This window comes from Borostomias antarcticus (genome assembly GCF_949987555.1).
Source record: "Borostomias antarcticus genome assembly, chromosome: 8".
Classification (NCBI taxonomy): Eukaryota; Metazoa; Chordata; class Actinopteri; order Stomiiformes; family Stomiidae; genus Borostomias; species Borostomias antarcticus.
This window is the reverse complement of record NC_140241.1, coordinates 333,858-356,376: the sequence shown is the minus strand read 5'-3', so window position 1 is coordinate 356,376 and position 22,519 is coordinate 333,858. Positions and strand designations below refer to the sequence as shown.

Genomic DNA, 22,519 nt, shown 5'->3' with positions numbered 1-22,519 from the left:
AACATGGGGGTTAGTTACCCCCCTGACTGATAAACATGGGGGTTAGTTACCCCCCTGACTGACTGATAAACATGGGGGTTAGTTACCCCCTGACTGATAAACATGGGGGTTAGTTACCCCCCTGACTGACTTATAAACATGGGGGTTAGTTACCCCCTGACTGACTGATAAACATGGGGGTTAGTTACCCCCTGACTCATAAACATGGGGGTTAGTTACCCCCTGACTGATAAACATGGGGGTTAGTGACCCCCTGACTGACTCATAAACATGGGGGTTAGTTACCCCCTGACTGATAAACATGGGGGTTAGTTACCCCCTGACTGATAAACATGGGGGTTAGTTGTCCCCCTGACTGACTGATAAACATGGGGGTTAGTTACCCCCCTGACTGATAAACATGGGGGTTAGTTACCCCCTGACTGATAAACATGGGGGTTAGTTACCCCCCTGACTGATAAACATGGGGGTTAGTTACCCCCCTGACTGACTGATAAACATGGGGGTTAGTTACCCCCCTGACTGATAAACATGGGGGTTAGTTACCCCCTGACTGATAAACATGGGGGTTAGTTACCCCCCTGACTGATAAACATGGGGGTTAGTTGTCCGCCTGACTGACTGATAAACATGGGGGTTAGTTACCCCCCTGACTGATAAACATGGGGGTTAGTTACCCCCCTGACTGATAAACATGGGGGTTAGTTACCCCCCTGACTGATAAACATGGGGGTTAGTTACCCCCCTGACTGATAAACATGGGGGTTAGTTACCCCCCTGACTGATAAACATGGGGGTTAGTTACCCCCTGACTGATAAACATGGGGGTTAGTTACCCCCCTGACTGATAAACATGGGGGTTAGTTACCCCCCTGACTGATAAACATGGGGGTTAGTTACCCCCCTGACTGATAAACATGGGGGTTAATTACCCCCTGACTGATAAACATGGGGGTTAGTTACCCCCCTGACTGATAAACATGGGGGTTTGTTACCCCCTGACTGATAAACATGGGGGTTAGTTACCCCCCTGACTGATAAACATGGGGGTTAGTTACCCCCCTGACTGATAAACATGGTGGTTAGTTACCCCCTGACTGATAAACATGGTGGTTAGTGACCCCCTGACTGATAAACATGGGGGTTAGTTACCCCCTGACTGATAAACATGGTGGTTAGTTACCCCCCTGACTGATAAACATGAGGGTTAGTTACCCCCTGACTGATAAACATGGGGGTTAGTTACCCCCCTGACTGATAAACATGGGGGTTAGTTACCCCCCTGACTGATAAACATGGGGGTTAGTTACCCCCTGACTGATAAACATGGGGGTTAGTTACCCCCCTGACTGATAAACATGGGGGTTAGTTACCCCCCTGACTGATAAACATGGTGGTTAGTTACCCCCCTGACTGATAAACATGGGGGTTAGTTACCCCCCTGACTGACTGACTGACAAACATGGGGGTTAGTTACCCCCCTGACTGACTGACTGACAAACATGGGGGTTAGTTACCCCCCTGACTGACTGACTGATAAACATGGGGGTTAGTTACCCCCCTGACTGACTGACTGACAAACATGGGGGTTAGTTACCCCCCTGACTGACTGACTGACAAACATGGGGGTTAGTTACCCCCCTGACTGACTGACTGATAAACATGGGGGTTAGTTACCCCCTGACTGACTGACTGACAAACATGGGGGTTAGTTACCCCCCTGACTGACTGACTGATAAACATGGGGGTTAGTTACCCCCCTGACTGACTGACTGATAAACATGGGGGTTAGTTACCCCCCTGACTGATAAACATGGGGGTTAGTTACCCCCTGACTGATAAACATGGGGGTTAGTTACCCCCCTGACTGACTGATAAACATGGGGGTTAGTTACCCCCTGACTGATAAACATGGTGGTTAGTTACCCCCCTGACTGATAAACATGGGGGTTAGTTACCCCCTGACTGATAAACATGGGGGTAAGTTACCCCCTGACTGATAAACATGGGGGTTAGTTACCCCCCTGACTGATAAACATGGGGGTAAGTTACCCCCTGACTGATAAACATGGGGGTTAGTTACCCCCCTGACTGATAAACATGGGGGTTAGTTACCCCCCTGACTGATAAACATGGGGGTTAGTTACCCCCCTGACTGATAAACATGGGGGTTAGTTACCCCCTGACTGATAAACATGGTGGTTAGTTACCCCCTGACTGATAAACATGGGGGTTAGTTACCCCCCTGACTGATAAACATGGGGGTTAGTTACCCCCCTGACTGATAAACATGGGGGTTAGTTACCCCCTGACTGATAAACATGGGGGCTAGTTACCCCCCTGACTGATAAACATGGGGGTTAGTTACCCCCCTGACTGATAAACATGGGGGTTAGTTACCCCCCTGACTGATAAACATGGGGGTTAGTTACCCCCCTGACTCATAAACATGGTGGTTAGTTACCCCCCTGACTGATAAACATGGGGGTTAGTTACCCCCTGACTGATAAACATGGGGGTTAGTTACCCCCCTGACTGATAAACATGGGGGCTAGTTACCCCCCTGACTGATAAACATGGGGGTTAGTTACCCCCTGACTGATAAACATGGGGGTTAGTTACCCCCCTGACTGATAAACATGGGGGTTAGTTACCCCCCTGACTGATAAACATGGGGGTTAGTTACCCCCCTGACTGATTGATAAACATGGGGGTTAGTTACCCCCCTGACTGATAAACATGGGGGTTAGTTACCCCCCTGACTGATTGATAAACATGGGGGTTAGTTACCCCCCTGACTGATTGATAAACATGGGGGTTAGTTACCCCCCTGACTGATAAACATGGGGGTTAGTTACCCCCCTGACTGATAAACATGGGGGTTAGTTACCCCCCTGACTGTAAAACTGTATTTCCTATAGCTCACCTATCTGAGTCCACCTGTCTCACCTGTTTCTCTGTGAGGATGACCCTGCCTAGCTGGTCTCACCTGTTTCTCTGTGAGGATGACCCTGCCTAGCAGCTGGTCTTCCAGGCCCCTCATGGTAACGGTGAAGTCGATGATGGAGGTGCGGGCGCTGATCTCGGGGGTGTAGGCGGGGTTGGGCAGCTTGGTGGTGATGTAGAGACGGAACCCTCGCATCACGTCCACCTCCTTGTCTCCGACCTTCACCTGAGGGACGGGATGGTGGCAGCGTAGCAGACAGAGGCAGAGTCAGAGTCAGACAGAGTCAGACAGAGACAGAGTCAGACAGAGACAGAGTCAGACAGACACAGAGTCAGACAGAGGCAGTCGGACAGAGACAGAGTCAGACAGAGGCAGAGTCAGACAGAGAAAGAGTCAGACAGAGGCAGTCGGACAGAGACAGAGTCAGACAGAGACAGAGTCAGACAGAGACAGAGTCAGACAGAGGCAGTCGGACAGAGACAGAGTCAGACAGAGGCAGAGTCAGACAGAGGCAGAGTCAGACAGAGGCAGTCGGACAGAGACAGAGTCAGACAGAGACAGAGTCAGACAGAGGCAGAGTCAGACAGAGGCAGAGTCAGACAGAGACAGTCAGACAGAGACAGAGTCAGACAGAGACAGTCAGACAGAGTCAGAGTCAGACAGAGGCAGAGTCAGACAGAGACAGTCAGACAGAGGCAGAGTCAGACAGAGACAGAGTCAGACAGAGACAGTCAGACCGAGGCAGAGTCAGACAGAGACAGAGTCAGACAGAGACAGAGTCAGACAGAGACAGACAGAGACAGAGTCAGACAGAGTCAGACAGAGGCAGAGTCAGACAGAGACAGAGTCAGACAGAGACAGAGTCAGAGAGAGACAGAGTCAGACAGAGACAGAGTCAGACAGAGACAGAGTCAGACAGAGGCAGAGTCAGACAGAGACAGAGACAGAGACAGACAGAGGCAGAGTCAGACAGAGACAGAGTCAGAGAGAGACAGAGTCAGACAGAGACAGAGTCAGAGAGAGACAGAGTCAGACAGAGGCAGAGTCAGACAGAGGCAGAGGCAGAGTCAGACAGAGACAGAGTCAGACAGAGACAAGCAGACCCATTCAGAGGTTTCCTCCTGAAGACCATGTGCCTCTCTGTACTGTTATTTATTACCTTATATGTGGACCCGGTCTTGATGAAGTTTTTCTCCAACACGTTGTCCAACGCCGGGTCCAGCTCCTCCCCAACGTCCTCGATCAGCAGGGGGCGCCCCAGCGACAAGCTGTCCTCCAGGTGGTTCCTGAAGTACTTGTGATTCAGCGAGGTGATCTGTGACCAGGGTGGCAGTCAGTTTCATTCTGATTCCCAGTGTGTCGCCCCCTATGGGGACCCGGCCAGACTGGGCTCTGGCGAGACCAGGATTCGAACCCTGGTCCCCGGTGGGCAGCTAGACCGCTACGCCACCACGGACCCCCGGATCACCTGGGGCGCCAGTTAACCGCATCAATAATCACGATTACAATATAATATTCAAGGAAGTGGTAGAGGACTACAAGTACTTAGGAACAATAATAGGTGATAAACTGACATAATAGTAGATGATAAACTCCAGACTGTAAACCAAAGGCAGCGAAGCCCCCACACCTGCAGTTCATTCTTAAGATAGACATCATTTATAAAGATGAAGACACCAGATAGACATCCTTTATAAAGATAAAGACACCAGACTAGCGAAGCCGCCACACCTGCAGTTAATTCTTAAGATAGACATCCTTTATAAAGATAAAGACACCAGATAGACATCCTTTATAAAGATAAAGACACCAGACTAGCGAAGCCCCCACACCTGCAGTTCATTCCGGGCCTCTTTGTTCTTGATCCAGATCTTGCCCTGGTTCTGCGGGTCGATGAGGAGCGGGAAGCGCGCGGCCTTGGTTGCGATGATCCCGTTCTGGATGGACAGGTCATCGCTCGGGAGGCCCTGCAGGGTCCACTCGCTGACGGTGGGCGCGTCGATGAGCAGGTCGGTCAGATTGAGGCTGCTGCCGAACGGGATCAGTCGGACCCTCATCTCTCTCTGCCAGTCGCTCAGCAGAAGGTTCCGGAACTCCTGGTTGAAGGGGCCGGAGTAGGACAGGAAGGCTGTGGCCAGCAGGACGTCACCTGGAAGGAGGAGGTTGTCACTGGGTTGGTTCGTGTACCAGACATCACTACTCAGACTGTATGAAAGTCTGAATTCCCCTGGTAGAGAATCATAAAGGTGCAGGAAGGCTGCGAATGAACCGACCGACGAGGCGCTTGGTCTGGGCAGCGAAATCTTTGCTCTGCTGCGTCCAGCGCTCCTTCTCCCCGGCCAGACCGCTGATCAGGCTGGACGCCGTCTGCATCTTGTGTCTGCAGCGCTCTGCGTCCTCCAACAGGGCCTGAGGGAACAGAGGAACAGGCCTGAGGGAACAGAGGAACAGGCCTTAGGGAACAGAGGAACAGAGGAACAGGCCTGAGGGAACAGAGGAACAGGCCTGAGGGAACAGAGGAACAGGCCTGAGGGAACAGAGGAACAGGCCTGAGGGAACAGAGGAACAGGCCTTAGGGAACAGAGGAACAGAGGAACAGGCCTGAGGGAACAGAGGAACAGGCCTGAGGGAACAGAGGAACAGGCCTGAGGGAACAGAGGAACAGGCCTGAGGGAATAGAGGAACAGGCCTGAGGGAACAGAGGAACAGGCCTGAGGGAACAGAGGAACAGGCCTGAGGGAACAGAGGAACAGGCCTGAGGGAACAGAGGAACAGGCCTGAGGGAACAGAGGATACCTGGTATAAATAGGCTACTATCTGAAAAACTGTTCATCCCCTCCGGATGATTTCCTGTTTCTCCATCATGGCCTTCTTGTTCTCCCTCTGTTTACTTACCTGTTTCTCCATCATGGCCTTCTCGTACTCCAGCTGCACCACGTCCAGTTGGGCCTGCTTGTCGTCCAGCTCGGCCTGGGCTCGGTGCAGGTCCAGGTTGGCGATGGCCAGACGGTTCTCCTGCACCGCCAGGTTAGCCTGGGGGGTCAACAGAACCGTTAAGAACCAGAAGCTCGGCCATGACCGTCCGTCCATCTGTCTGACTGACTGGGTTCATCTGTCTGTCTGTCTGACTGGGTTCATCCATCTGTCTGACTGGGTTCATCCATCTGTCTGACTGGGTTCATCCGTCTGACTGACTGGGTTCATCCATCTGTCTGTCTGTCTGACTGGGTTCATCCGTCTGTCTGTCTGTCTGACTGGGTTCATCCGTCTGTCTGTCTGACAGACTGGGTTCATCCGTCTGTCTGTCTGTCTGTCTGACTGGGTTCATCCGTCTGTCTGTCTGACAGACTGGGTTCATCCGTCTGTCTGTCTGTCTGACTGACTGGGTTCATCCGTCTGTCTGTCTGTCTGACTGGGTTCATCCACATTGAGGCCGTGTGGCTGAGCTGTGTGACAGATGTTAACAGGGTCCAGGACAGACCATGACAGGGATGGATTTTTAATTAATTTACATTGTGGCAAATTTTAACATAAAATACACCATCCAATAGAAATACTACCCTGAATAGAACCTCACCCCCAGTGTTCCAGCAGCTACTCTAGAATTATCTAGCCTTCTCATCAGCTGTTAGGAGCTGCAGCTTTGCCCCAAATGAGTGTGGCTGCCCTGATACAAACACTGAACTATTACCTCACACCAGCCCTGATACAAACACTGAACTATTACCTCACACCAGCCCTGATACAAACACTGAACTATTACCTCACACCAGCCCTGATACAAACACTCAACTATTACCTCACACCAGCCCCGATACAAACACTGAACTATTACCTCACACCAGCCCCGATACAAACACTGAACTATTACCTCACACCAGCCCTGATACAAACACTGAACTATTACCTCACACCAGCCCTGATACAAACACTCAACTATTACCTCACACCAGCCCCGATACAAACACTGAACTATTACCTCACACCAGCCCCGATACAAACACTGAACTATTACCTCACACCAGCCCTGATACAAACACTGAACTATTACCTCACACCAGCCCTGATACAAACACTCAACTATTACCTCACACCAGCCCCGATACAAACACTGAACTATTACCTCACACCAGCCCCGATACAAACACTGAACTATTACCTCACACCAGCCCTGATACAAACACTCAACTATTACCTCACCCCAGCCCTGATACAAACACTCAAGTATTACCTCACACCAGCCCTGATACAAACACTCAACTATTACCTCACACCAGCCCTGATACAAACACTGAACTGTTACCTCACACCAGCCCTGATACAAACACTCAACTGTTACCTCACACCAGCCCTGATACAAACACTCAACTATTACCTCACACCAGCCTACTCTAGAATGATTTTGCCGTTGCTCAGCTTTGCCCAACATTAGTGTGTTCTATTGTCCACCCAATAGTAGTAGCTAGCTAGCTTGCAAACAATAGCCAGACCAAGCTATCATTCAGACGGGACTAGTCAAGCACAACATGTACGCAATGTTCTAGGGGGGAAACGGGTATATAATGAACTAAATGGCCAATTACTGATTGCGCCAACGGGTATTAGAGCTAGTTACCAATAGGGTCGCTATCCCCAAAATGTACATACATTTTCACCCAGATTGAGTGTGGCGTTGTAGGAACGCGCGAAGTTCAAACTGGTGAAAACAGATCACACACTCATGTGTTCATCAGCGGTCGCTGGTGGAAACTGTTCCCTGTATTTCTGGGCGGCTCCTCATCGCTCATGGCGCCCGGGGACCAAGTCCAGGTCCTGGTCAGGAACAGGACCGAAGAGCATCTGTTCCTCTGAGGGTTTTTTATATTGGGTTCTTTATTGAGGAAACCCTTGCAAACATGGGGAGAACATGCACACTCTGCACAGAAAGGCCCGGAGACCTTCTTGCTGTGAGGCGACAGTGCTAAGTACTGCACCTCCGTGCTCATGAGCGATGTTAGCGTTCAGTGTCTTGCTCAAGGACACTTCAGCACACTGCCGGGAGCTGGGATCGACTCAGGGACCTTCCAATCCCCAGACGGACGCTCTGCTTCCTGAGCTACGGGCCCAACACGCCTGAAAGTCTTCTATTCAAGTATTCTATCAAGGCGTAATCATGAGCACATTCACGGGTTATAGGGTTAGATCCCCGCTCTGCCACAGGCCTCACCTTCAGAGGGAGCACCTCCTTGTTGATGGAGAAGAAGGAGGCCATAGCCCTGGTCCAGGAGCACAGTCCGGCCACGTTGCCACAGACCCGCTTGGCCGTGTCGATGTTGTAGTCGGCCTGGTCGAGGTACGGGAGCAGGAGCTCCACCACCTCCTCGTTAATGGTGTCTTTGGGGAATTGCTGGATGGGGGTGTAAACAGGGTGGGGGGTGTAGGAGAGAAACAGAGAGGGTAGAGGAATAATGAAAGAGAGAAACAGAGAGGGATATAGAGACTACCTGTAGACTGAATATGTCATCTTCTCTGGTGATATAAAGACTACCTGTAGACTGCATATGTCATCTTCTCAGGTGATATAAAGACTACCTGTAGACTGAATATGTCATCTTCTCTGGTGATATAAAGACCACCTGTAGACTGCATATGTCATCTTCTCAGGTGATATAAAGACTACCTGTAGACTTCCCAAGAAGTTTCCGGCAGTCATGAGTTTGAGGGACTCCTGCCAGGAGGGGGCGCTGCAGTTCTTCTCGGGGTCGATCTTCACGGCGTTGAGCCTCCTCTGGAAGAGCAGCAGCACGCAGTCCATGATGCGCATGATGAGGTGAGGGGGCCGGCCCAGCGTCCGCACCGTGGCGATGTCCGACGGCTTGATGGTCTACCCACAACACACCACAACACAGTTAGAGCAGTTTGGTTAGGTACTGTGGGCTTGTGATTGGACAGGTTAGTTACTGTGGGCTTGTGGTTGGACAGGTTAGTTACTGTGGGCTTGTGATTGGACAGGTTAGTTACTGTGGGCTTGTGATTGGACAGGTTAGTTACTGTGGGTTTGTGGTTGGACAGGTTAGTTACTGTGGGCTTGTGATTGGACAGGTTAGTTACTGTGGGCTTGTGGTTGGACAGGTTAGTTACTGTGGGCTTGTGGTTGGACAGGTTAGTTACTGTGGGCTTGTGATTGGACAGGTGAGACTGTTTTGACGTGTCCTTTTCTTTTGTTTCTCTAGCTCTGTGACTGCTGCTCACTTGTTGTCTTGGTGGGAGGGACTTTAGATCGGGATTTGTGCGTTCATCCGTCACACATGTCCCAGAGCCCCCAGCTAGGGGGGGCTCACCACAGTTCATGTCTCCCATTGCTAAGTACAGTACAGCCATGTGTCTCAGTATATATGCTAAGTACAGTACAGCCATGTGTCTCAGTATATATGCTCAGTACAGTACAGCCATGTGTCTCAGTATATATGCTCAGTACAGTACAGCCATGTGTCTCAGTATATATGCTCAGTACAGTACAGCCATGTGTCTCAGTATATAGCCTATTCTACCCAGGAGGCCGTCTACTTTCTAAATCTACAGAGTTCAGAGCTTGAGGTGTTCAGTAGCTCTTTTGGTGCTTGTTCTGAACGTTAGGATTCTCATAGAGGCTGCGTAGCAACTCAATCTCCCGTGTTGTGTGAAGAAATGTAGGAGCACGCGAGGCCCAGGAGCGGACCGCAGCACTGCACCGCAGGGGAGAGTATCCTGCCGCCAAATAGGAACTACCTTTTTACCGGACAACGCTGGTTGAAACGGTACGTTCAAGAGTGATGAAGAACGTACCAGCTTCATACACTGACCGGCTGTCAAGATAACCGTGGACCAACGTACACATGGTGGACCTGTGGACCCTACGACGGCTGTCACTAGTAAAGATGAGGTTTGGGTCCCATGTGGAGGGTTGTGTGTTCCAGTCCTGACCTGCAGGGCCGCCTCCGCCTCCTCCAGCGCTGGACGCGCCTTCTCCAGCTTCTCCTCCGCCATGGCCTTATCCGCCGAGATGCTGTCCACGATGGCCTGGGCCTTGTCCTTCACCTTCTGGACCTCCACCTTCACCCTCTCCGCTGCATGGGCTTTCACCGTCACCTCCTTCAACACCTGCACTCTCACACACACACACACACACACACACACACACACACGCACGCACGCACACACACGCACGCACACACACACACACACACACACACACACACACACACACACACACACACACGCAGGCACGCAAGCGCACACCCAACAATTGATGACATAGACATACTACTTCAAGTACTTGAGATTTATTATTTATTTAATGTATATTATTATAATATATATTAGATTTATATTATTGTGAGAAAAAGTGTTTAAAATCTGACAGCTTGTGACACACACACACACACATGTACGCACACACACACACACACACACACACCATGTCTGCCTTGTCGTTGGCAATCTGGAGTTCCTTCTCCTTGACCTCCAGCTCCTTGCTGAGAGCGACCACAGACTCCGACGCCTCCTTCAGCTTCTGCAGACCCGTGTTCATCCTGCAGTGGAGACAAGATGGCGTCAACAACACAGCAGTCACATGAGACAAGATGGCGTCAACAACACAGCAGTTCCACGGGTAGAAGATGCTACATGGTATCTTTGGGATGCCAAGACCCTTTCTGTCACTAACCCCTGACCCCGACCTACTGTGGCCCTAAAAGCCACCATCTATATTGCCTGTGCATCCCAAGGCCCCCACTGTACTGCACAAGCACACTTTAGTCTCAGGGCTCAGCTGGAACAAACACCAATGACGTCAAGGCAAAGCTACGCTTAAACTGACGTGTTCCTGTATTTTGTATAAATCAGTTTCTCTCAGCCGGACCTGTTGGCCAGGGTCTGGACCTCGGAGCGCTTCTCCTTGTAGATGCTCTTGTATCCCTGGATGAAGGACAGGTAGGACTTGGGCGTGATGTGGGCGGAGCGCCGGTATCTCTGGAAGTAGTCCACACACTTCTCCGCCACGCCGTCCTGGAACGAGCCCATGCACTGGACCACCTCACCTTTGACCTGCGACGAGCAGTCGATGTCGTAGATGGACAGGAAATGCTCTGAGACTGGGGGGTCAAAGACAGAGAAGGTGGAACATGGAGGGGGGGTTAAATAAATACAATAATGTATATACTCTCAAACACACAATCGTATGGATGAGCATGTATGGATGAGCATGTGTGGATGAGCATGTATGGATGAGCGTGTGTGGATGAGCATGTGTGGATGAGCGTGTGTGGATGAGCATGTATGGATGAGCGTGTGTGGATGAGCATGTATGGATGAGCGTGTATGGATGAGCGTGTATGGATGAGCGTGTATGGATGAGCGTGTGTGGATGAGCGTGTGTGGATGAGCGTGTATGGATGAGCGTGTATGGATGAGCATGTATGGATGAGCGTGTGTGGATGAGCGTGTGTGGATGAGGAGAGAAACTGACCTGCGACCAGCGCATCCTTGGGCCAGCGGGTGAACCAGTCCATGGTGCAGCCGGAGATCAGGGCGGGGAACTTCAGCGCTCGGTTGCGGAACCTCTCCCCGACGGGAGAGAAACACAGAACCACGTGGAGGTTCTGACGCACTCGGCTCATAAAGTACTCATGCAAGTTTTCATTGGTTGGTGGTCGGCGTGGAAACTCCCGCTTCATGACAGGTATGAGGTCACTGATGATCTCATCAATCTCATCTCGAGCAAACAGGTTCGATACCTGTGTGACAAAACATCCCGCAGTTAACCAATCACAACTCCCCTTCTAAATGCCTCATGAGACACAGATGATAGAGCCAGTGAGTGGGTTAGGGTTAGGGTTAGGGTTAGGGTGAGTGTATTGTGAGTGGGTTAGGGTTAGGGTGAGTGTATTGTGAGTGGGTTAGGGTTAGGGTGAGTGTGTTGTGAAGGTCAATGTGTAGGTCATACAGTAGGGTTAGGGTTAGGGTTAGGGTGAGCGTATTGTGAAGGTCAATGTGTAGGTCATACAGTAGGGTTAGGGTTAGGGTTAGGGTGAGTGTGAAGGTCAATGTGTAGGTCATACAGTAGCAGGTACAGTATCTGCTGCCTCTCTGGTTTCAAATGATAAATTGTATGGATAAAAACGCCATTGTGCCGCCTTCTTTGTTGACCTTTGTTGACCTTTCTGCTACTTCATGTATTGTCTTTATGATGAGTGTTTGTCATTAGGCATGTGCTGTATGTTGTCAGTTTCCTCTCATTTATCTGCTGCGTTTTTTAAATGTATTTCCTTATGTGCGAATAAACAAATAAAGCTCAATGTTTGGGCCAGCGTGGCCTTCTTTTTCTTCTTCTTTTGCTTCTTCTTTTGCTTCTTCTTCTTCTTTTTCTTCTTCAGTTCAACTGTTCTATAGGGACATATTTCTTCTAGATTTTTTTTTGTTGCTGATTATGGGTCTAGTGACTGCTAATTGGAGTAGTCGTAGATTTGGTGACAGCCCTATAGACATTAGAGTCATACTCAGCCCTATAGTTCTGATGAGACATTAGAGTCATACTCAGCCCTATAGTTCTGATGAGACATTAGAGTCATACTCAGCCCTATAGTTTAGTATGAGACATTAGAGTCATACTCAGCCCTATAGTTCTGTATGAGACATTAGAGTCATACTCAGCCCTCTAGTTCTGTATGAGACATTAGAGTCATACTCAGCCCTATAGTTCTGATGAGACATTAGAGTCATACTCAGCCCTATAGTTCTGATGAGACATTAGAGTCATACTCAGCCCTATAGTTCTGATGAGACATTAGAGTCATACTCAGCCCTATAGTTCTGATGAGGCATTAGAGTCATACTCAGCCCTATAGTTTAGTATGAGACATTAGAGTCATACTCAGCCCTATAGTTCTGATGAGACATTAGAGTCATACTCAGCCCTATAGTTTAGTATGAGACATTAGAGTCATACTCAGCCCTATAGTTTATATGAGGCATTAGAGTCATACTCAGCCCTATAGTTCTGTATGAGGCATTAGAGTCATACTCAGCCCTATAGTTCTGTATGAGACATTAGAGTCATACTCAGCCCTATAGTTAGTATGAGGCATTAGAGTCATACTCAGCCCTATAGTTTAGTATGAGACATTAGTCATACTCAGCCCTATAGTTTATATGAGGCATTAGAGTCATACTCAGCCCTCTAGTTCTGTATGAGACATTAGAGTCATACTCAGCCCTATAGTTCTGATGAGACATTAGAGTCATACTCAGCCCTATAGTTCTGTATGAGACATTAGAGTCATACTCAGCCCTATAGTTTGTATGAGGCATTAGAGTCATACTCAGCCCTATAGTTCTGTATGAGACATTATAACCCTAACCCTAACCCATACTCAGGTGACCAGACCACTGACTCAAACAGTCTGGAAAACCCTGAGAAAGACATGAAAGGAAATGTGCTCCCAGAAGTGAAACCTCCTCGTTACACTGAAACCTAAATCAAGTGCACCTCAGTGATAACATGGTAACATGACTCAGTGATAACATGGTCACATGACTGAACAGATAAGTGGTGGTGACCTCTGACCTCTCCTGAAGACAGGACGTTGTTCAGGTACTCCAGGAAGGACTCGTCCTTGATCTCGTTGTCGGTGAAGATGAAGCTGAGGCCGTTCCCCTGCTGGCCGGCCGCGCGGTACAGGCCCTTCAGGTCCTCCATCAGGTTGGCTGTGTTGTAGGAGCTGACGGGAGATACACACACACATGATTACACACACACACACACACGATTACACACACACACACACACACACACACATGATTACACACACACACACACACACACACACACACACACACACACACATGATTACACACACACACACGATTACACACACACACACACACACACACACATGATTACACACACACACACACACACACACACATGATTACACACACACACACGATTACACACACACACACACACACACACACATGATTACACACACACACACGATTACACACACACACACACACACACATGATTACACACACACACACGATTACACACACACACACACACACACACACATGATTACACACACACACACACACACACACACACACACACACACACACACATGATTACACACACACACACGATTACACACACACACACACACACACACACACACACACACACGTGATTACACACACACACACACACACGATTACACACACACACGCAGACGTAGCGTACTTGGCCAAACTATACCCATATACTGAAACCCAGGTCTGCGGAGCACTGGGTGTGTTGTGTGTGTGTTGTGTGTGTGTTGTGTGTGTTGTGTGTGTTGTATGTGTGTTTGTAGAGGTACTGTGTATGTGTACCATCTGTGTAAACCCAAGAGCACTCAGCCTGGACTGAGAAGCACCTTGCGATCCCCAGCCGGCCGCTCTACCTCCTGAGCTACGTACCGTCCCGAGTTCAGACCACCTGCAGAACCAGGGCTCAGGGAGGTCAGACCCAGGTTAGGAGAAAGGGTTAGGCTTAGAAGAAAGGGTATTCAGCAGAGAGAGGTCTGGTACCGTGTTAGTGTGATCTGGAAGATCTTGTATCCAGCGATAAAGGAAGCCAGTCTGGTCAGACTCTGCTTGCCGGACCCCCCGACGCCAACCAGGAGCGCATTGCCTCTGGGGGTCCGGATTATCCTCGACACCTGGGGAGATCACACACACACACACAGACGCACACACACACACACACACACACACACACACACACACACACACACACACACACACACACACACAGGCTTCACTGGAGTTATGGAGACATCACTGTAGTTTGTGAAAGTTTCAGGAGTGCCAGTGTCTTTTCTTGAATGCAAGCGATTCTCATCTCCGCTGGACTGAGACCCTGAACTCATTCCTAGTCTGTGTAAACTACCATGACAATAAACTGATTCTGATTCTTCTGATTCTGAGTAGATGTGTTCTCTGCCTTGATCAGGCATGTCATGCTGGACTGTGGACAGTATGAAGTTATAGAGCAGACATGTCCTCTACCTGTGGACAGTATGAAGTTATAGAGTAGACATGTCCTCTACCTGTGGACAGTATGAAGTTATAGAGTAGACATGTCCTCTACCTGTGGACAGTATGAAGTTATAGAGTAGACATGTCCTCTACCTGTGGACAGTATGAAGTTATAGAGCAGACATGTCCTCTACCTTGATCAGGTGTATCATGGCGTCCCTGAAGAAGACCAGGTCCATCCCCGTGCCTCGGACGCTCTCGTTGTACTGGCTGAGGAACATGTTGAGTCTGTCCATCAGGCTGTCAAATGAGCGGATGGGTTCGTACACCTTGGGCAGGTCGAAGTCGCTGTCCTCTGGCTCCTCACCTGGCAGAAAGACGCCGTAAGATTAAGATGTTCTGGAAAATGCCCACGATTTCCTGCTATATCTGTGTAATATTTTACCCCCCTTTTGGGCTGAATTTTGTAGAGTAGGTTATACTCCACTTGTATAATACCTGGTATGAAGTTCAATCCTGCACCAATAAGCAAGTCATTTCACTTTTTGAGAGGGCTTGACCTTCCTGAGACTGTTGTCTGATATCATGCCTTCATAGCAGAGTGGCTCCTCATTCAGCCCAAATGACTCCAGAGTGACCAGCTAGTCACCACCTTCCCTTTCCTTTATATACAGTACAGGGCTTTACTGGTGATTAAATACCTGTGATGTTTTATACAGCCTACAAAAACATTTCATCATTCATTTTCATAAAGTTTATTGTACACGAATGATGTAATTTGCGCAGGTAGGGTAGATAGATGTGCGCTATATTGCATATCTGTGTTCCAACAGGCCCCAGCTGCTACCTGTCGCTTCAGGTGCATCTCTGAGGAAGTCGACAAAATAGGCGTCGACCCCGTAGTCCACCATGGCGGCTTGCTCCTCCCCCAGCTCCTCCTCCACCAGCTGGGCCAGCGCACGGTCCAACCAGCCCACGTCCTCCAGGGTGGTGAAGCGGTCAGCGATCACACGCTTGCACTCGTGTTTCCACAGCTGCAGCAGGACCTGGACCAACCACACAGGCTGCGTTTAGACGGCCTGTCTTTCAAAATGCAACTTTTTCACATTTTAAAGGAGTAGTAAAGGGGAAAATGCATGTGTAGCCCTGTTTTAAGGTTACTTATGATCATATACAATGATTCAGATCAAAACGTTGACAAAACTAGCTGAGAAAGTCTGATAATTGCTCTACCACCGTTTTGGTCATACAATGGATGTGGGTGGGCACCTTGAAAAATCATTCAAAAACATGTTAACTCTTGATTTCAAAGACAAGAAGCAGTGGCGCTGGTTCCTGTGGTTGGCTCCCATCGCCATCACATTAGATCAACAACAACCGCTCCGCCCAAGACACGTGTGATGGGTTAAAGAAATAGAGCGTTCTGTCCCCCCCCATCCAGACCTTTCCCCATCCAGACCTTTCCCCATCCAGACCTTTCTCCATCCAGACCTTTCTCCATCCAGACCTTTCCCCATCCAGACCTTTCCCCATCCAGACCTTTCTCCATCCAGACCTTTCTCCATCCAGACCTTTCCCCATCCAGACCTTTCCCCATCCAGACCTTTCCCCTTCCAGACCTTTCCCCATCCAGACCTTTCCCCATCCAGACCTTTCCCCATCCAGACCTTTCTCCATCCAGACCTTTCCCCTTCCAGACCTTTCCCCATCCAGACCTTTCTCCTTCCAGACCCTTTCTCCATCCAGACCTTTCTCCATCCAGACCTTTCCCCATCCAGACCTTTCCCCATCCAGACCTTTCTCCTTCCAGACCCTTTCTCCATCCAGACCTTTCTCCATCCAGACCTTTCCCCATCCAGACCTTTCCCCATCCAGACCTTTCCCCTTCCAGACCTTTCCCCTTCCAGACCTTTCCCCTTCCAGACCTTTCCCCATCCAGACCTTTCTCCAGCGCTGGCCCAGAGTAACCCCAGCGTGGAGAGAGGTCTGGCTGTTAGACCCTACCCCTAACCCATGGTCTGGCTGTGAGACCCACCGGCGTGGAGCTGACCACCTCGGCGGTGGTGTTGAGCATGCCCTGCCAGATGCGCGACAGGTCGCGGAGGTTGAAGATGTAGTGGAACTTGGCCGGCGTCGGCAGCATCTTCACTTTGGTCATCTGCCACAGCCGTCGGGTCAGGGACACCAGCCTCGGCACCACGGAGCGGACCTCGGCGCTGAAGCCTCGCCGGGCGCAGTAGTGGCCCATCCCAATCACACCTGCAGGGGGGGCAGGAGAGAGGGGTCACGCCTGGGGAGGACAGGAGAGACCTGACCCACCTGTATCTGACCAGACTGACTGACCTGAACAACCTGTATCTGACCAGACTGACTGACCTGGACCACCTGTATCTGACCAGACTGACCTGGACCACCTGTATCTGACCAGACTGACCTGACCCACCTGTATCTGACCAGACTGACCTGGACCACCTGTATCTGACCAGACTGACCTGACCCACCTGTATCTGACCAGACTGACTGACCTGGACCACCTGTATCTGACCAGACTGACCTGACCTGGACCACCTGTATCTGACCAGACTGACTGACCTGAACCACCTGTATCTGACCAGACTGACCTGACCTGGACCACCTGTATCTGACCAGACTGACTGACCTGAACCACCTGTATCTGACCAGACTGACCTGACCTGAACCACCTGTATCTGACCAGACTGACCTGACCTGGACCACCTGTATCTGACCAGACTGACCTGACCTGGACCACCTGTATCTGACCAGACTGACTGACCTGAACCACCTGTATCTGACCAGACTGACTGACCTGAACCACCTGTATCTGACCAGACTGACCTGACCTGAACCACCTGTATCTGACCAGACTGACCTGACCCACCTGTATCTGACCAGACTGACCTGAACAACCTGTATCTGACCAGACTGACCTGGACCACCTGTATCTGACCAGACTGACCTGACCTGGACCACCTGTATCTGACCAGACTGACTGACCTGAACCACCTGTATCTGACCAGACTGACCTGACCTGGACCACCTGTATCTGACCAGACTGACCTGACCTGGACCACCTGTATCTGACCAGACTGACCTGACCTGGACCACCTGTATCTGACCAGACTGACTGACCTGAACCACCTGTATCTGACCAGACTGACCTGACCTGAACCACCTGTATCTGACCAGACTGACCTGACCCACCTGTATCTGACCAGACTGACCTGGACCGCCTGTATCTGACCAGACTGACCTGACCCACCTGTATCTGACCAGACTGACCTGGACCACCTGTATCTGACCAGACTGACCTGACCCACCTGTATCTGACCAGACTGACTGACCTGAACCACCTGTATCTGACCAGACTGACCTGGACCACCTGTATCTGACCAGACTGACCTGACCCACCTGTATCTGACCAGTAGGGATGGGTATCGGGAACCAGTATTTTTTGGTACCAGTACGTCATTGGGTCAGTACCGGAATATCAATAAGCTCATGGACAAACGGTGCTGCTATCGGTATTTAACACGTTCATTTCATAAATCCATGGAGCCATGTTTGTTTCATAAATCAGTCAACAGCTGGCATCCGTCCCCTAATGATGACCAAGCTGCTGGTCCCAGGCGATGACCTCACATTGTTATTGTTTGCCACTTGAGGAAGTAGGCATGGCAGACAGGGCAAAACGGTGCTTCACCAAGTACTGCTTTTGACTGCTTTAGCGAAGCGGCTAACGTGAGCACTAATGCTAGCGCTGGTGGCTCCCATGCTGCAGCAGCAGATGATCCAGGCTAAAGATGGAGGTAACACTCATTATCAGTATTATAAATAAGTCTGTAGCATTTCAGGAGAACGTGAGCTTTGCTTCGGAAGATTGATTGTGGTAATGTGAGGTACGTTGGGTGACTAGTTTCAGGAGCTCAAATGATATTTAGACCGGTATGGTCCTTTAAGCTTCTTCACTTAGTTAAATAAAGACATGACTACATTATCATGATTATTATAACAATTTTTGATGAATAACAAGCCTGAGAACCAACCAAAGATCTTGTCGATGGAGATGTTGGAGGGCAGGGTGCAGTTGAAGATGGAGAACTGTCTCTTCAGTCTCTGGGGGATGTCGTTGCGCCCGCCCCCCGGGTGGATCATGGCTGCCAGGAACTGGATGTCCACGATGTTGGTGAACTCCCCCGGTTTCTCGAGGTTAAAGAACCCATTCTGCTCCATCAGCTGGCGGACTATCTCATTAGTCACCTCAAATGGGGGAGAATATGCACTGTACTTTAAAATTTAATTTAATATAGTACTCTACATACATCTGTATTTACAAACTGGTCTTAAGATGCTTTGAATCCGATAATATTTCAAATATATTTAGAAATTATTCATTTTGTCTCTCCCTTCTCCAAAGGCTACCGAACCTAATCTCCCCACTCGTTGATGACAGGCAGGGTTCCAAACCTAATCTCCCCACTCGTTGATGACAGGCAGGGTACCAAACCTAATCTCCCACTCGTTGATGACAGGCAGGGTACCAAACCTAATCTCCCCACTCGTTGATGACAGGCAGGGTACCAAACCTGATCTCCCCATTCGTTGATGACAGGCAGGGTACCAAACCTAATCTCCCACTCGTTGATGACAGGCAGGGTACCAAACCTAATCTCCCACTCGTTGATGACAGGCAGGGTTCCAAACCTGATCCCCCCACTCGTTGATGACAGGCAGGGTACCAAACCTAATCTCCCCACTCGTTGATGACAGGCAGGGTTCCAAACCTAATCTCCCCATTCGTTGATGACAGGCAGGGTACCAAACCTAATCTCCCACTCGTTGATGACAGGCAGGGTACCAAACCTGATCTCCCCATTCGTTGATGACAGGCATGTTGATGTCATCCACAAAGATGGACATCTTCTTCCCTGCTGGAGGCCCATACGTGGTTCCCATCCGCTTGTCCACATAGCTCTCCACAGTTCTCTGGTAAACACACACACACACACACACACACACACACACACACACACACACAGACACAGACAGACACACACACACACACACACACACACACACACACACACACACACACACAGTCATGGCATTGAAATTGATATACTGATAGACTGATATACTGATAGACTGGTTGATATCCTGATAGACTGATTGATAGACTGATATCCTGATTGATAGACTGATAGACTGATTGATAGACTGATTGATAGATTGATAGACTGATTGATAGACTGATTGATAGACTGATAGACTGATTGATAGACTGATTGATAGGCTGATAGACTGATAGACTGATAGACTGATTGATAGACTGATAGACTGATTGATAGACTGATAGACTGATTGATAGACTGATAGACTGATAGACTGATAGACTGATTGATAGACTGATTGATAGACTGATAGACTGATTGATAGACTGATTGATAGACTGATAGACTGATTGATAGACTGATTGATAGACTGGTTGATAGACTGATTGATAGACTGGTTGATAGACTGATAGACTGATTGATAGACTGATTGATAGACTGGTTGATAGACTGATAGACTGATTGATAGACTGATTGATAGACTGATAGACTGCTAGACTGGTTGATAGACTGATAGACTGGCTGATAGACTGATTGATGTACTGATAGACTGGTTGATAGACTGATTGATAGACTGATTGATATACTGATAGACTGATTGATAGACTGATAGACTGGTTGATAGACTGATAGACTGGTTGATAGACTGATAGACTGATTGATAGACTGATAGACTGATAGACTGGTTGATAGACTGATAGACTGATTGATATACTGATAGACTGATTGATAGACTGATAGATTGGTTGATAGACTGATTGATATACTGATTGATAGACTGATTGATAGACTGATAGACTGATAGATTGGTTGATAGACTGGTTGATAGACTGATTGATAGACTGGTTGATAGACTGGTTGATAGACTGATAGACTGGTTGATAGATTGATAGACTGATTGATAGACTGATTGATAGACTGATTGATAGACTATTAGACTGATTGATAGACTGATTGATAGACTGATAGACTGATAGACTGATTGATAGACTGATAGACTGGTTGATAGACTGATTGACTGGTTGATAGACTGATTGATAGACTGATTGATAGACTGATTGATAGACTGATAGACTGATTGATATACTGATAGACTGATTGATAGACTGATTGGTAGACTGATAGACTGATTGATAGACTGATAGACTGACTGATAGACTGATTGATAGACTGATAGACTGGTTGATAGACTGAGAGACTGGTTGATAGACGTGTTGGTGTGCACGCTCATCTGCTCTGTCTCGTACCTGGAACATGAGGGGGGTGGTGGCGGAGGAGAAGTTGACGCACTTAGCGATGTGTGTTTCAGGATCATACTTCCATATGTAGCCTTTCATAATGACCGTCTTGGCTGTGCCTTGCTCTCCGATCAACAACACAGCCTTAGATCCAAGAAGAGAAGGAATACAACATTTGAAAATTGAGAAAATACATTGTTCTTCATATTAGCAGGTGAGGCATTGTGGGTAGTTTATTAGAATCTGCGTTGCTCCAGCAGGTTCCTGGCCCTGGTCACCCGGTCGCCCACCTTGCCCTGCCTGGCGATGGTCTGGATCAGGAAGTCAGTGCGGATGTTGTCCACGTTGGGCACCAGGATGGAGCCGTACTCCGGGGTGGTGTTGGACGGGTAAACGTACTCCTCCACCAGAGTGCTCCAGTGGGCCCAGCGGCCTGAGGGACACACCCACCACCTTCACATCAAAACTGCTCCTTTAAAACAGCATCCTAGTCTAAGGAAATAGCACATGGGTCCAAAGCTTTCTACTGATCCCTGTACCATCACTGGTGACATGGTAGTCAAACATGGTGTCCTCGCTGTCGGGGGGCGTGTCCGGGAGGTCCAGGCGGAAGGCGTGGTTGGCGTGGAGCCAGGCCTCCATCTTCCTCCGGTCCTCCAGCTCCAGCAGCGCTCCCACGCTCCACATGAGGGCGAAGACGTACAGCCGCTCCATGTGCTCCCTACTGACCTCCGCAGCCTGCTCCTGAGGAGAAACACACAGGTCAGCAGGTCAGCCTGCTCCTGAGGAGAAACACACGGGTCAGCAGGTCAGCCTGCTCCTGAGGAGAAACACACAGGTCAGCCTGCTCCTGAGGAGAAACACAGGGGTCAGCAGGTCAGCCAACATCTCCCATGTTCCTGCCACTGGACGTCAGGGCTGACCAGCCTGAACAGGGCAGTGTGTTGAGGGAGCTGACCAGCCTGAACAGGGCAGTGTGTTGAGGGAGCTGACCAGGGCAGTGTGTTGAGGGGGCTGAACAGGGCAGCGTGTTGAGGGAGGTGACCAGGGCAGTGTGTTGAGGGAGCTGACCAGGGCAGTGTGTTGAGGGAGCTGACCAGGGCAGCGTGTTGAGGGAGCTGAACAGGGCAGTGTGTTGAGGGAGCTGACCAGGGCAGTGTGTTGAGGGG

The 22,519-nt window shown here is 49.5% G+C and overlaps 1 protein-coding gene across 2 annotated transcripts in view; it reads right to left on the bottom strand.

Moving 5' to 3' along the window:
- dnah5 (dynein, axonemal, heavy chain 5) overlaps positions 1–22,519 on the bottom strand; it is a gene marked incomplete at both ends in the record, with an annotated part of 112,307 nt that overhangs the window by 19,014 nt on the left and 70,774 nt on the right. For both annotated transcript variants that reach the window (XM_084441832.1, XM_084441833.1), the window contains 21 exons: positions 2,990–3,172; positions 4,107–4,262; positions 4,780–5,096; positions 5,221–5,356; positions 5,843–5,980; positions 8,154–8,333; positions 8,607–8,810; positions 9,890–10,066; positions 10,383–10,497; positions 10,827–11,058; positions 11,433–11,700; positions 13,530–13,683; positions 14,534–14,664; positions 15,178–15,350; positions 15,831–16,029; positions 17,019–17,242; positions 19,048–19,261; positions 19,865–19,987; positions 21,360–21,494; positions 21,641–21,783; positions 21,890–22,094. In XM_084441832.1, coding sequence (XP_084297958.1) covers positions 2,990–3,172; positions 4,107–4,262; positions 4,780–5,096; positions 5,221–5,356; positions 5,843–5,980; positions 8,154–8,333; positions 8,607–8,810; positions 9,890–10,066; positions 10,383–10,497; positions 10,827–11,058; positions 11,433–11,700; positions 13,530–13,683; positions 14,534–14,664; positions 15,178–15,350; positions 15,831–16,029; positions 17,019–17,242; positions 19,048–19,261; positions 19,865–19,987; positions 21,360–21,494; positions 21,641–21,783; positions 21,890–22,094 — 3,807 coding nt within the window. The remainder of the gene's footprint in view (positions 1–2,989; positions 3,173–4,106; positions 4,263–4,779; positions 5,097–5,220; positions 5,357–5,842; positions 5,981–8,153; positions 8,334–8,606; positions 8,811–9,889; positions 10,067–10,382; positions 10,498–10,826; positions 11,059–11,432; positions 11,701–13,529; positions 13,684–14,533; positions 14,665–15,177; positions 15,351–15,830; positions 16,030–17,018; positions 17,243–19,047; positions 19,262–19,864; positions 19,988–21,359; positions 21,495–21,640; positions 21,784–21,889; positions 22,095–22,519) is intronic.